Source organism: Denticeps clupeoides, chromosome 18 (genome assembly GCF_900700375.1).
Source record: "Denticeps clupeoides chromosome 18, fDenClu1.1, whole genome shotgun sequence".
NCBI classification, from domain to species: domain Eukaryota; kingdom Metazoa; phylum Chordata; class Actinopteri; order Clupeiformes; family Denticipitidae; genus Denticeps; species Denticeps clupeoides.
The window spans coordinates 4,372,876-4,387,499 of NC_041724.1; the positions used below are offsets into that span (position 1 = coordinate 4,372,876).

Sequence of the window (14,624 nt, forward strand, 5' to 3'; positions counted from 1 at the left end):
TGTAACATAAAGGTTTCTGTTCAAAAGAAAAGGCTTTTTCTTTCTTTTTAAAATGAATCCACAATCTGAATCCATTAAATTGCAATTGGGTTTGGGTTTAATTGACTTTTACATTTCCACACATTCATCCACAGTATATTGTCCTTTGCACAATAGAACAAAAATAGTGTCCATTACACTTGTGACTTAGTTATGTCAAAGTAAACTTTACATATGCCAGAGGTGCATGCCATCCTGAAAGTAAACTGAAAACTAGCTAATATTGAGAACAAGGACAGCCACATTTTTAAAGGATTCGTTTTCCAACGAGGAAAAAATAACAGCTTTAGGCACCCAAGCTAGTGAACCATAGACAGCTGCTTTTGTAGAAGCATGTTTTGGAGACAATGTCCACAAGAACGGGACATGAAGGCCCAGGGAGGCATAAATAATGCACAGAAACAAGATTAGTCAAGAGGTGCAGTTTATTTGTTGGTTTTAACGGGTGGGGCAGAAGGCCTGTTGGTCCTGTTGTAATGCAGTCAGTGCGGTCCATGCAGATCTAGTAGACGTAGCTGGCGGTGTAGAGAGACTGGCTGGCAGCCTTGTCAACCTGACCTGTGGGCTTGTACTCGCCCTTGGATGCCAGGCTGTTAATCTGAAAGATTTATGAAAAATTAAAAAAAAAAAAAACTTAAAAAGTAAAGCAAACGCTTGTAACATGAACGACTCGAGTGTGTGAAATGAGTCTCTGGTTTCTATAACCACCTTGGCACGGGTGAAGAAGGCCTCCTGGGCAGCCTGTTTGTTTGCCGGCTGGCCTTTCCAGGCGGCTAGAGCGGAAGCCTGGAGGGCGCGGCCGTAAGAGAAAGTCAGCTTCCACGGCCGATGCAGGGGTGTCTGGTTCATGGCGTTGAGGTTGAGAGACGCCTCTTCCTCGCTCTGGCCTCCTGACAGGAAGCATATGCCTGCGGGGAGCCCGGACTTGGCATTAGTTCCCCCGCTATGAAACGCGCCCCTCGATTCCCTCATGAGGCTCAACCTACCGGGCACTGCAGCGGGGACGGTGCGCCTGAGAGCGGTGACCGTTGCCATGGCAACCTCCTGGGGGGTGTACTTCCTTGGGCAGGAGTGTCCAGCAGTGACCATGTTAGGTTTCAGCAGTGTTCCCTCAAGGTAAACATGATGGTCTGACAAAGCCTTGTATACAGCAGCCAGGACCTAAAAAGAATTACATAAAGTACATATATTTATTTATGTATACAGTACAGGCCAAAAGTGTGAACACACCTTCTCATTCAATGTGTTTATTTTCATGACCATTTACGTTGGTAGATTCTCACTGAAGGCATCAAAACTATGAATGAGCACATGTGGAGTTATGTACTTAACAAAAAGTGGAGACCCGGCCTCCACAGTCACCGGACCTGAACCCAGTCCAGATGGTTTGGGGTGAGCTGGACCAACAAGTGCTAAAAACCTCTGGGAACTCCTTCAAGACTGTTGGAGAAGCATTTCAGGTGACGACCTCTTGAAGATCATCGAGAGAATGCCAAGAGTGTGCAAAGCAGTAATCAGAGCAAAGAAACTAGAATATAAAACATGTTTTCACTTATTTCACCTTTTTTTGTTAAGTACATAACTCCACATGTGTTCATTCATAGTTTTGATGCCTTCAGTGAGAATCTACCAACGTAAAATGTCATGAAAATATAGAAAACACGTTGAACGAGAAGGTGTGTCCCCCTGAAGACACATGACTTGAAAGACATGTTTTCTATTATATACACAAGTTTTGTTCCCGATCCAGAGAGATCTTTGACCACCACTAGTCAACTTTTGCTTAAAAATAAATAAATAAATAAATAAAATAGTATACAGTTTATAAAAATTATATTATTTTAGTAAAATAGAGTTCTCCAAAAATGTTGCGCTTCTGTAAACCTTCATGTATTGTATTCATTATGCATTAATTATTGATGTAACATTTTTGTGGGATGCTCTGAAACAAACAAATTTAAGAAAGGAAAAAAAAAAAAAAAAAAAAATTGTCATGACTTTTCTCCAACAGAGAACCGAATCTCGTGGTTCTGGACCACAACTTGCACAGAGAACATTAAGTAAACAAAACCCGAGCCAAGGAATGCAGGCGAACATTTAAAAAAAAAAAAAAAAAAAAAAAAAAAAAACCTCACTAACTACCAACCACAGCGGCGTAAATTACCTTCTCGGTGACATACTGACAGCGCTGCAGGTCGTGATCTCCGTCAGGAAGGATCTCCGGTTCCACGATGGGCACGAGTCCGTTCTGCGGAGCGCCAGACAGCGTTGCTGTGATTACAGCTGCCGGTTCGAGGGGCAAATGTGACCGCAGGCGGACAAGAAACGTTAAAACCACACACCTGTTGGCAAATGCTGGCGTATCTGGCGAGGACGTTGGCGTTCTCGGCGATGGCGAGGGGCGAGGGGCAGCCGTGGGCGATCTTCAGCACGCACCGCCACTTGGCGAAGTCGCAGCCGTCTTTCTTGTACTGGGCGCAGCGCTCGGACAGGCCGTCGAGCCCTGAGTTCGGAACACGCGGTGGTTTCGCTGATCAGTGCTGGTTTAAAGCCGAAGATAAGGTCGCTCTACAGAAGAGCGTTTGGGAACCTCTGGAACGTTCTAACCTTGTGTGGTCGTCTCGCCGTCTGTCCCGTTCAGTCCGGCTGTGCCCTTGTCAACCTGGAGTGATGACAGTTGGTAGTTACGAGCGGACCGAGATCTCCAGTCGCACTCGGAACAGTAAGGTTCTTGGTTAACTTGGAGCCCTCACCTTGATGCCCACCACGATCCCCTTGTCCTTGACGACTTTGGGGAACAGGACGCCTTTGTCGGATTTCTGGTACAGCGTCTCGTGGAAGAAGATGACTCCTCCAACGTGCTGCGAGATGGAAGGGTCTACCGAGAAGAGCAGGTCGCGGAAGTAGCGGCGGTTCTCCTCCGTGTTCTCAACGTTGATCTTCTGAAGACGCTTTGCCATGGTCCCTTGGAGAAGTGTGGAATTGGCAAAAACAATGAGGGGTGACGGTACATTTAAGTAATGCTGGTTGCAGATGAGGACGAACTGTTGAGAGACAAGATGCTCCTCCATCGTGTGCTGTGCTGCTGTGTATCACATGTGACAATCACTTCACTTTATAGGTTACAGGTTTAGGACAACAACATTTATTTCTTATATAGCCCAAAATCACATACAGTATGTCTCAATGGGCTTTGACAGGCCCTACAGTTTGACCACACTTGACCACCTGAAGTGGATCGCCTGCAGGAACGGCCCTTACCTGTGGACTCGTCGGCGGCCAGGATGCCCTTCCCTGGGGCCACGATCCGCTGGGCGATGGTGGCCAGCTCCTGCTTCTGCTCAGGGGACAGGGACGGGTACTGGTGGGTCATCCTGCAGAAGGGACGGGGACACAGGGGACGGCGTCAGAGCCCACTCCCTCCTGCTGAACTTTACTCCACAGCCCAAAAGAATTCACACTTCAAAGCTTATCAATTAACACGTAACAACCGAAGAAGGGGGAAAGAGCCAGAATGGAGATCAATGAATAACCGCGGCTCGGGAGACCAAGGCCACTCGGGACGAGTTGCACAACTCGCCTTCACGTCAAACGTGGGGATTCACTTTCGGACGCTAAAAGCGACATTTTGACACTAAAGTTAATTAAAAAAAAATGCAAGGAGGATGCAAGTGCACTTTTACACTTCCGCAATCTGTCAACATCGCGCCTACGTCACAAAACCGAACGTGGCCAAATGCACGCTGTACAAAAAAAACGCACCTCGTAAAGAGTCGGAATAAATATATATTAGATATTTGATTAAAAAAAAAAAAAAAGTTGCAGATTCACCTGAAAGTTGGGTTGGGTCGGGCGGCGCGTTTTTCGGGTGTCCTCAGCTGGCGGGACCGAGTGGGGACGAGCGGCTGGACGGGGGATCTATTTAACCCGTCGGAGGGCTACGGACGCCGCCCGGCGGTGATGTGGCGCGGGCGTGCGCGTTGCCCGCGCCTCGGGATTGGTCCGCGCAGCGCAAGGGGGCGTCACCGTAGATCAATATCGACTTTATTTCTTCTTTTTTTTTTTTTTTTTATTTATTGTATTTCGCTTTTATTGTTTTGCAAAAAAAATGAGCCGAATTTCCTTATTCTTTTTCAAATGTCCATATCTCGAATTTTTTAATATGGAGGGATCGTGCAGCGAGGAGAAGCTGTTCGTCAGGTTCCTTGTCTCATGGTGTCGCATTACAGAAGTGAAGTGTTTTTCTCACAATGCATGTTTAATTTCCCAAGTTATTTTTAGAATCTGCATGGTGAGTTTGGATAAAAGAATCTATTGTTGACTGTGTGTGTAAAACGGGCAGAACCGAATTTTTAATACACACACACACACACACACACACACACACACACACACACACACACACACACATATATATTTAATTTACCGCAATGTCTTTTCAAGAAAAGGTGCTGCTCGTGATTGATCTCTGGGGGCAACCCCGAGATCAAACAGCCATTGTCTTTTCTTGATGACACCCAGGTTTGAAGCTCGACTTTTGATCACATCACATCTTGTGGGGGTCAGAATGGGATGAGACGAGTGACGCAAATTGCTCTGGAGCAGTGGCTCTTTCACAACTAAACCCGGACCTTTGGAAGAAAGAGCAATGGTGAGCCTTACAAACAGGGTCAGAGTCCAGGCGCCGCGATGCCTGGTTCACGCAGCGAGCACAAGGCCTCGCCCTGACCATCATGCAACACTCACTCGATTCCACCTCCCCCGAGCTGCGTTTCTGCCACAGTTTTACAGTTTTCACATTCATTTTACAAATTAATGTCCTCACTTCATGCTCATTCCATTTTCAAAAACAGTTTCGCTACTCTAGTTACAAGTAATTCTACTTCTGTTTTAGTCATGTTGTTCAAATTTAGACACATAGTTTGTACACAACACACAACAGTGTGTGCTTAGGCCCCGAGGCATCGCCCTGTAATATGTGGACAATGGAAAACTGAGCCTCTTTTGTTCATCTTTTCTTCAAGATTCAATTCCCGAGCCGCCAAGGTGCCACCTAGCAAAGTATCTATTCTAACTAAAACTAAAACTTTTATACTGTACAGATCTCTATATGCACAATGAACAGGACATAACTGGACAACATCATGTAGGAGTGCTTGTAAGTGGATATGTTGGATATTTCAAACAGGACACACACAAGACAAGACAAACGTGCAAAATGAGCAGAAATGTGCAAAATGAATTGAGACGTGCAAAATTATCGTTCATTATTGATACCACTGCCTTTTATTGACATGTCTAAGTATCACCACGTCTTGCTTACAGTTCCCTGGTAGCTGCTTTTGCCCTGTCATGTTAAAAGTGGCCACTAGAGGGGAGGCGAGAGTTAAATACAATAAATAAAATCCTCCGCACCGCTAGGTGGCAGTACAGACCCTTTCCCCATCCCGGCCCTCTGTACATCTGGCCGCCGCTCACGAAGAAGGAGCAGGTCGACTGGTGGAGGAGTGTCGTAACAGCAGGCGAGTACATGATGTTTTTATCCGATGTCGGGCCCGCGTTATGTCGCGTCACGTCGCGATCGCTGGCGGAGTGATCGTCCGCGTTTCTTTCACTCCCCCCCCCGCAGCCTTTTAGCCGTAGCCTCTAGCCTCTCCCCGCTGGTCCTGCCGTGGAGCTAGTTAGCTCCCAGGCTAGCCCCTAATCCTTGTTGTTGTTTTTTTCCCTTCCCCTCCATCCAACACCGAGACGCCGCGTACTGAGCGAGAGGAAGACGATTAAAAGTCCGTCTCATTCGCCTGTCACGGTCCCGACTTTGACCGTGTCGTCATGACACCAGAAACACGGACACCTCGGTTGGTTTTTTTTGTTCTTCTTTAATTCCAGCATGTTTAGTGCGGGACTGAAGCGGGACCATTTAAACGGCTTATTAACGTCAATTAATTCTCATTATAAAAACTCGTTTAAGGAATCAGACAGTCTTCTGTATTCTTTTTATTGTTTAGCGTGGTTACAATAACAGAATGGTACAAGGAAATTCCTTCGTTTTTCCAACCTTTTATTCTCCTCGCTTTAAGCGGTAGTTCGTTTGCTTTGCTGAATTGCGTGGATTTGATTCCGCTTTGTTACTGTTATTGTACCCGCGCCACCGCAACAAAACCCAACCGGAAGTTGAATAAATAGTACAGAGGAGCTGATGTGTACAATATTACAGTATTATGCCACGATTCACAGATTTACATGGTTAATAATCAGCTGATTAAAATTCTGTACGTGCTGACAGGAAAAAAAAACTCCACATTGAACAATCGAATCATGAATCGAATCATGCATCATCCCGGTCCGCCAAGGTGCCACCGAGGCGCCATAAGTGGCTCCCCGGGCGCCTGTCATGGCTGCCCAAGGGTGATGGTTATAAATACAGAGGACACATTTTGTTGTGCTGTGCTGCAGTGTACACTGTGTGTTGCACTACGAACAATGATAAGTAACTACGTAACAGGAGCGGTGAGGTGCGTGAAACGTGAGGAATTAGAGGCTACAATCAGAGAAGGTCCGGGTGAGGTGAGGGTGGTGGAGGGTGGAGGGATGTCAGGAGTTGAAAAGGAGGACCCGTTTGGCGACAAAGGTGACCTTCCTCCTCTGTGTCCTGCAGCCGGGGCATATGATCCGGCATTTGGAGGGTGTGAGGGGTCTGTTAGGTATTATATCTTGCATCCTCAGACCCTCCAGTACTGCTCGCCTGGTCCCTCCACCGCTGAAGGTACGAGGAAGACACTCATCTAGACTCTTCTCTTTCTTGGCCCCTCGGTGGTGGAATGAACTTTCCCTCGAGGTCAGAACAGCACAGTCACAGCTTAACACTGGGAATGGTGGTAGCCTGGTGGGTAACACACTTGCCTATGAACCAGAAGACTACAGAGTCACAGGTTCAAATCAGTGGCACCTCAGTGGCACCTTGGCGGATTGGGATTCCTCCTGACAAAACTGGTGTAACTGAGTCAGGTTTGAAGGCCGCCTTGCTCTCAAACGTCTTTCCAGAGCTGACCACAGATTTTCTATGGGATTGAGATCAGGGCTTTATGATGGAGACTCCAAAACATTGACTTTGTTGTCCTTCAGCCACTTTGTAACCAATTTTGCAGTATGCTTAGGGTCGCTGTCCATTTGGAAGACCCATTTGCACCCAAGCTTTAACTTCCTGGCTGATTTCCTGCGATTCTGCTTCAATATTTCAACACACTGTTCTTTCTTCATGATGCCATCTATTTTGTGAAGTGCACCATGTCCCTCCTACAGCACAACATGATGCTACCACCTCCGTACTTTACAGAACTTCTCAGGCTTGAAGGTGTCTCCCTTTTTCCTCCAAATATGACAATGGTCATTATGGCCAAACAGTTACATTTTTGTTTCGTCAGACCACAGGACATGTCTTCAGAAATTACGGTCTATGTCCCTGTGTGTATTTGCAAAGTGTAATCTGGCTTTTTTTACGTCGCTTTTGATATGATCACTGGACATTCCCATGTTGTTCATACTTGCGCATAATTGTTCGAACAGATGAACGTGGCACCTTCAGGCACCTGGAAATTGCTCCCAAGGATGAACCAGCCTTGTGGCGGTCCACAAATCTCTTCCTGATTTCTTTAGACTTTCCCATGGTGTCACAAAAGGAAGCAGTGTGCTGAGGTGTTCCTCCAATCAACTCAAGTGGTGTCAGTTAACCTATCAGACGCTTCCAAAGCCATGACATCATCATCTGGGCTTTCCCAAATAGTTTAAAGGCATAGTAACCTTAGTGTATTTGAAGAAAGTAATAAAAAAAAGTCTCTCTCACAATATTTTGACATTTAGCAAGCAGAAATTATTTTGGGAATCCGAACGGGCCTAAAACTGAAAGGGTTTTGTATGATTTAAGAAAAGAAAAGTTATATGTCTATTTATACAGTGTATGTAAACTTGTGGTTTAAACTGTAAATGATGTTGAGTGCCGGCCTACAATGTCTGCTGGTCACAGATGTGTGATGAGGATCTCACTATCAGTCCTATGATCTTAGAGCACACGCTGATGGTGCTCTGTAGCCGGTGTCTGTGCTGCATGCTGGTGGATTGTGAACGATATGACGCTCTGGGAAGGAGTAGGAAAAAGCCAGCAAAATATCTTTGTGGACTCCAAAGGAATTGAACTTCCTGAGGAGGTTTTGACGTTGATGACGCTTCTTGAGGTCCTCCTCTGTGCTGAAGGAGAACGTCAGCAGGGGATTGAAGATGGTGTCCAGGTATTTATAGTCCTCAACTAGCTCCACTTGATGAAATGTGTCAGTTTGCTTGTTGGTGAAGGTCACCACCATCTCCTTGGTTTTGCTGATGTTTAGTTCCGGACATGAGGGGTCTGTGTGTGTGTTGTTTAAGGTACAGAAGGGCTGAGAACCATTAGGCCATAAGTGACATTTTGACAACTTTACAGAATAGCAAAAACAAAGATAATGATTTTCTTGAATTTATATGGATAATTGTGCACATAGTGAATGTGATTAGATTTTTTGTGTAATGAGTCTGTTTTTTGAAATGACATCTTAAGATCTTCCTCTTTAGCCAATATTTGAAATCTCTGAACTTCTTGTAATATGACTTATGTAAGAAAAACTACAACAGAGTTCATAGAAAGATTGTATTGATAGTAGAGGAACCCAAACAGATGGTTATTCTGGACAAGGGCGACACCGTAAAGGTAAAAAAATAAAATGGAAAGCAAAAAAGGGGGGATGCTAATATAGAATGATCCAATGAAAAACTTTCCTGTCACACGTGCATCTCAGTTTTGCCCAAAATCTCCCCTATGCCCTTATAGTTCTCATACCTCACAGTTAAATTTTTCAGCTTCAAGTCCCAGGTTCAAACCCCACTTACTACCATGAACAAGACACTTAACCCTGAGTGTGTCCATGGGGACTCTCCCTGCATAGGGCCCTATGAAATCAGTTTTATTTTTTCCATTTAAAGTCTTCTAAATTCAGTGTTTTCCATTATAAATGTATTTATTCACCTAAAGCGGTGTGATTGTTGGATGGGTGGGGGAAAAAAAATCACATTTAATTGCTTTTCAAAAAGTTATTGGGCATTTGCTGTTTGCTTTTGTAATCATTTTGATGTAAATAATATGTGCATTTCATGCAAATAACTATTTCACAACATTACACATTCTCCGTTTTGAAAAATAAAACCAACATGCATGGAATATAACAAGTGCCTACTTGCATCATGAACTGGAACTGTGATAAATAAAAGTTTTGAATCAGGGGAGGGAGTTTGGGCAAGTTGTGCGGATTCGACACTCTTCATCATCATCGCTGACCGCACGTTTACGTTGCGTTGCTGTGTGAACGTCCCGCCTCAACCGGGAAAAACTGGGGCTGCGGCAGCCACATATGCAAATTATGCACGAATTGCATTCGCTTGATTCCGCATCGCGGGGCTCCTACGGCCCTGGCCGTAACCACCTGGGCGTGTTGCAGGTGGATTGTGGAGATGGAGCAGTGTGCGTGTGTGGAGAGAGAGCTGGAGAAGGTCCTTCACCGCTTCGTGACGTACGGTCACCAGTCGGAGGAGCGTCTGGACGAGCTGCTGAGGAACGTCTGCGAGCTGCGCAGCCAGCTGGTCTCCTACGGTGAGCGTGTCCCGCGTACCACGTCACAGGCAGGAAAATACGCTCACACCTCAGTCGTCAACTTTTTCCGTTTGTGTATCAGGATGGAACGTGTCGGACTTGATTAGCGTCAGTGAAGGCTCACCGATGGCGATATGTTCTTCTGCAGGTGGACAATGTGCGGACGCGTCCGCTCTGTCCCAAACCATGACCCAGTGCTGCAAGGAAATCAAAGAGACGGTGCAGGGTCTGGCTTCCAGACACAAAGACATACACGGCAGCGTGTCCAAAGTGGGCAAAGCGATTGACCGGGTACGTGAAGCGGATTCTCCATCTTAATCATTGTTAAAAGTTCTTATTTCATTAACAATAAACATTTATTCCGTAGAATTTCGATGCAGAAGTGAGTGCAGTTGTCGCCGAGACGGTCTGGGACACCCCAGAGAGGCAAAAGTACCTCAGCGAGACCGTCGTAGAGCATCTGTACCGACAAGGAATGCTGAGCGTCGCTGAAGACCTTTGTCAGGTAAGTGTTTTTACATCAGACTTATGAATAGTTCACGAACATTTTAAATATGTTTTGTTTGGACTTGCAGGAGTCCGGGGTGGTGATCGATATGAGCATGAAGCAACCGTTTCTTGAGCTTAATCGCATCTTAGAAGCCTTGCGGATGCAGGACCTCAGACCGGCACTTGAGTACTCATCCTTTTTATATTTTAAATTTTTTAACCTGGTTCGAATTTATTTATTTATTTATTGTACATTTCCGCGGGGGCTAACCGAGTTCGCGTGCGTGTTCCCGGTGACAGGTGGGCCGTCACGAACCGCCAGCGGCTGCTGGATTTAAACAGCACGCTGGAGTTCAAGCTGCACAGACTCTACTTCATCAGCCTGCTGAACGGCGGCATCACCAACCAGCTGGAGGCGCTGAAGTACGCCCGGCACTTCCAGCCGTTCGCGGCCCAGCATCAGCGCGGTGAGTTCCGTTGCACGTCTAAACCGCCCTTCGTTTTGTGGAAAAGAAAAAAAAAAAATCTTCACGCTACACTCACTCGGCTTCAGATATCCAGATTCTGATGGGGAGCCTTGTGTACCTGCGGCACGGCATTGAGAACTCGCCGTACCGCAGCCTCCTGGAGCCAAATCAGTGGGCAGAGATCTGCAACATCTTTACCCGGGACGCCTGCGCCCTCCTGGGCTTGTCTGTGGAGTCTCCCCTCAGCGTCAGGTCATTAACACTCATCTGCCTGCTTCATTATTATATTTACGCCGGTCCTGTATCATTTTAGGGTGAAATGTGTACACCTCTGCTGTGGTTCTGCCAATCTATGACGTCATAAGGGGAAAGGTTACCTCCTGTTACTCATGCTTTTTCCATCCAGAGAATTTCCCACCCATTTACATTTACAGCATTTATCAGATGGCGTTATCCAGAGCGACTTACAATCAGTAGTTACAGGGACAGTCTCCCCCCCCCTCGAGCAACTCAGGGTTAAGTGTCTTTCTCAAGGACACAATGGTAGTAAGTGGGGTTTGAACCTGGGACTTCTGGTTCATAGGCGAGTGTGTTACCCACTAGGCCATTACCACCCCTCCCCTAAAACATTTATCTCCACCGACCGTCATGGCTTCCAAATGAGTGAAGCATTGCAGTTGCTCGGTGATTGAAGAAACTCTGTCAGACTCTGAAGATCCAGTGTGTTCACTGGAAAAACGTTGACACAACTTCCTGTCTGCTCCTAACATTTGGTGAACGGTGTCGATGACGGAATTTCCGCGAATGCCCCCTCAACTATAGGCCGTTCTCCAATAAGACCAATAAGACCGAGATAAAAACAAACCAAAAAAATAATAAGATAAGATAAACCTTTATTAGTCCCACAAGTGGGAAATTGCACTTGTCACGGCAGAAAGTGGATAGAAGCAGAAGGTAATAGCAGCATGTGGGGGGACCTTTAAACATTCCATTAGTAGTAGAGAAAATTGGCTGATTTAAAATGTTTTTTTTTTTTTTCCTATGTAGTTTTGCGTCAGGCTGCATGGCTTTGCCGGTCCTGATGAACATTAAACAGGTCATCGAACAGAGGCAGTGCAGTGGGGTTTGGACACATAAGGACGAACTCCCGGTAATTCACCTGCTTTTAAGGTCTAATAGTGCTTCGTTTAAGAGAAGAAGGGAAGGAAGGTCCGTATTCATTTTTTGCCACGTACATTTTGACAGATTGAAATAGACCTGGGTAAGAAGTGCTGGTACCACTCAGTATTCGCCTGCCCCATCCTGAGGCAACAGACGTCCGAAAGCAACCCTCCCATGAAGCTCATCTGCGGGCACGTCATCTCCAGAGACGCCCTGAACAAACTCACCAACGCTGGAAAGTAAGGCGCCCTGTCCGAGTCCCGGCTTTCCCGGCCCTGGTGCAAGTGCCTGCCGGCTGCAGTAAACGTTTGCGTCCGTTTCATTTCTCTCCCGCAGGCTGAAATGCCCGTACTGTCCCATGGAGCAGAACCCCTCAGACGCCAAGCAGATCTACTTTTGATGGCCTGCGGTGACAACGCAGTTCTTGAAGCTAAAGCTCCAAAGGAGCGGTCGGAAGACCCAAGCGCAGAGGTACCATCAGGGCCACCGGACGCAGGCTCAGTGACCAGCCCACCCCCATTCAGCAGAGGACACCGATGACCACATCGCACCCGTACACCAGACTTTTCGCGAGGAGGGGGGGGAAAAATGGGGCTCGTTTATTAATCTGCCGACAGCCGTTTTCAAATGCCTGATTTAGCCGTAGAGTTTTATAGGTATGTGTGTGTGATATTATTTTTTTTTTTCCTCAGTTTTACACAACTACAAGGTTTGCATTTATTTCTGATCACTTTTGTTAATCAAATGTCTTATATAGAAATATAATATCTTCTATAAAGGGGTAACCCACTGTTTCTGAGTTGATTTATTTACAGATAATACTTCAAAATCTAAAATATAAAAAATATAAAAAGAGCCACGCAGCACATTGCCGATCCTCTGTTCTCTTGACACATGTAGTATGGATATAAAATTTGCAGTAAAGTGCTGAGGATGAAGGTTTAAGACATGTGGTGACTGATGGTGCTGATTGTAGACCGGTGACATGGTGGTGTAAAATGTAATAATTACTGAGGGTGTGTGTGTGTGTGTGTGTGTGGTTTTTTTTTTTGGTCTATGGTCATTTGGTGTGACTTCTCGTTGTAACTCATGTCCGGTTATGTGCTTATTTGTGTGGGTTTTCTCTTTCTTGCTCACTGAATCCATTCTGCTTTAAACACAATTGTGAATTGTGCTGATTTTTCTGCCCCTTTCTTTGTGTGTAGGGTTCCAAATTTAGGTAAATAGCTGAAGATATGGAATACATATTCTCATGTTTAATATTCATAAGGATAGCCGTTGGTCGTGTCACTGACGTTTGCAGACATGTCCTCTGTCCACTTTTTTTTTTTTTTTTTTTTTTAAATAAATCACCACATGTGCCCAACACCAGGTAATAGGTAACCTTTGACCTTGCCCCCATGGCCTTTAGGCTCAGTGGCACAGATTTGCTCAGCTTTTGCGTAAACGAGGCAGAAGCGCTGCGCTGTAGTATAGTCTACTTGCTAATTGCTTTCAGAATCTTTAAAGCTTTGCACCGAGGTAGATGACTTGTGCATGTTGAAGCTGAAAATTCATTTTCTAAAAGAAATAAAAGTTGTGTGGAGAATGACTAAAAGATGAACGTAGACCAGAGTTTAGTTGTGAGTAATTTTTGCAGTTTTGGGGGAAAAATGGGTCAGAAGAGGTTCCTACCTAAACATATAACTTCACTAATTCATTACCTCAGTTCATTTACACCATCTGCATTTCCCTGCGGTTTTCCACAGACCCGCGGCAGAGGCCGAATCTGTGTGTGGTGGTGGTTAATGGTGGGATGCGTGTGGGGACACATGATTATAGTTTTACTTTCTTACATGTTCCTTTTTTGGGTAGACAATCACCTCAGATCTCACCGGACTGAAGACGCGCATTTAGAAGCCCAAATGCTCACCTACGTCTAACGAACTGTATATAAATCAGCACCCCCCCTGCTAACAAAAATGTTATATGCAACTATTATTGTAAATATTTATTCTCTAATAGAACATAGTATGTTTGTATTAAAGTTGCAGCTTCAATTTATTCACGTTTTCTGTTTGTGTTAACACCCTGCAAGTAGCGGCCTAACATCGGGCCCTGCACGCTCATCCCCGCCCCACTAGAGGGCAGCGTCCATGTACGTAGCACTCATCAGTAGAGGGGACTTCTGAACAGTCTCGCCTGGAAGCAAGAATCATTGCCATCCACCGGGTTTCCTTTATTCTTTGCCTTGAGAAGCCAGGATGTTAAACTAAAGCCCTGGGAAGAAATCCGTTTTTACCGTGAAGATAAAAGAGCTCTGGCCCGACCTTGGATTGAAACGAAGAAACCGAATGTTTCAAAAAATTTTATTACAGGATGAGAGATCATTGCCGTTGACGTGTAATGAAACGTGAAAGTTTGTCCTTTTCAGCAGTTCTTTTAAACATTTTCCCCCACCACCAGTTCACAGGTTGACCTTTGACACTTGTAGGCCTTCCGCTTGCCGTAGTTGGCACAACGTCGGTGTTTTGCGCTGCCTGCCCCCTCCCTCCACACGCGTTCCCTCAAGTAAGGCCTTGCGCAGGGCGCCTTTACGTAACCGTTTGATTCTGTGGATGAGTCAGTCTTGGCCCGCCACTGTTAGTGATATAACTCCTCCATTGGCTTTTTAATTACATAAACTCCACCCCCCCCACCCCGAGCGTACAAATCATATGCGTGCAATTCGTAAGGCTGAACGTTTATTTCTGCACTTTAAAATAATAATAAAAAAAAAAAAATCCCTTCCAATGTTTCCATGGAAACACCTGTTCCCA

At 45.6% G+C, this 14,624-nt stretch overlaps 2 protein-coding genes across 3 annotated transcripts; one reads left to right on the plus strand and one right to left on the minus strand.

Moving 5' to 3' along the window:
• Nucleotides 1-446: 446 nt before the first annotated feature.
• On the minus strand, nt 447-4,013 carry aldob (aldolase b, fructose-bisphosphate). The gene is made up of 9 exons (XM_028959660.1): nt 3,871-4,013; nt 3,301-3,413; nt 2,793-3,004; nt 2,647-2,701; nt 2,382-2,542; nt 2,204-2,287; nt 1,026-1,200; nt 748-947; nt 447-637 (listed from the first exon to the last, which is right to left on the minus strand). Exons 2-9 carry the CDS (start codon nt 3,410-3,412, stop codon nt 542-544), a joined length of 1,095 nt encoding a protein of 364 aa, XP_028815493.1. The 5' UTR covers nt 3,413; nt 3,871-4,013; the 3' UTR covers nt 447-541.
• Nucleotides 4,014-5,486: 1,473 nt separating this feature from the next.
• rmnd5b (required for meiotic nuclear division 5 homolog B) lies at nt 5,487-12,620 on the plus strand. 2 transcript variants are annotated; one of them, XM_028959656.1, is made up of 10 exons: nt 5,487-5,561; nt 9,558-9,709; nt 9,858-10,000; nt 10,077-10,214; nt 10,285-10,385; nt 10,499-10,665; nt 10,752-10,917; nt 11,713-11,815; nt 11,911-12,065; nt 12,163-12,620. In XM_028959656.1, the coding sequence occupies exons 2-10, from the start codon at nt 9,571-9,573 to the stop codon at nt 12,224-12,226; spliced, it is 1,176 nt and encodes a 391-aa protein (XP_028815489.1). In that variant the 5' UTR covers nt 5,487-5,561; nt 9,558-9,570; the 3' UTR covers nt 12,227-12,620. The 2 variants fall into 2 exon arrangements, with proteins under 2 accessions (XP_028815489.1, XP_028815488.1); XM_028959655.1 differs by having other exon boundaries at nt 5,517-5,894.
• Nucleotides 12,621-14,624: the final 2,004 nt, after the last annotated feature.

Coding starts and splice junctions, on each gene's coding strand:
- rmnd5b (XM_028959655.1), top strand. CDS start 5,869: ATGACACCAGAAACACGGACACCTCG. Junction 10,215..10,284: donor TCGCTGAAGACCTTTGTCAG/GTAAGTGTTTTT, acceptor TTGGACTTGCAG/GAGTCCGGGGTGGTGATCGA. Junction 12,066..12,162: donor AAACTCACCAACGCTGGAAA/GTAAGGCGCCCT, acceptor TCTCTCCCGCAG/GCTGAAATGCCCGTACTGTC.
- aldob (XM_028959660.1), bottom strand. CDS start 3,412: ATGACCCACCAGTACCCGTCCCTGTCCCCTGAGCAGAAGCAGGAGCTG. Junction 948..1,025: donor CGTCCCCGCTGCAGTGCCCG/GTAGGTTGAGCC, acceptor GGCTCCCCGCAG/GCATATGCTTCCTGTCAGGA. Junction 638..747: donor CCTTCTTCACCCGTGCCAAG/GTGGTTATAGAA, acceptor TAAATCTTTCAG/ATTAACAGCCTGGCATCCAA.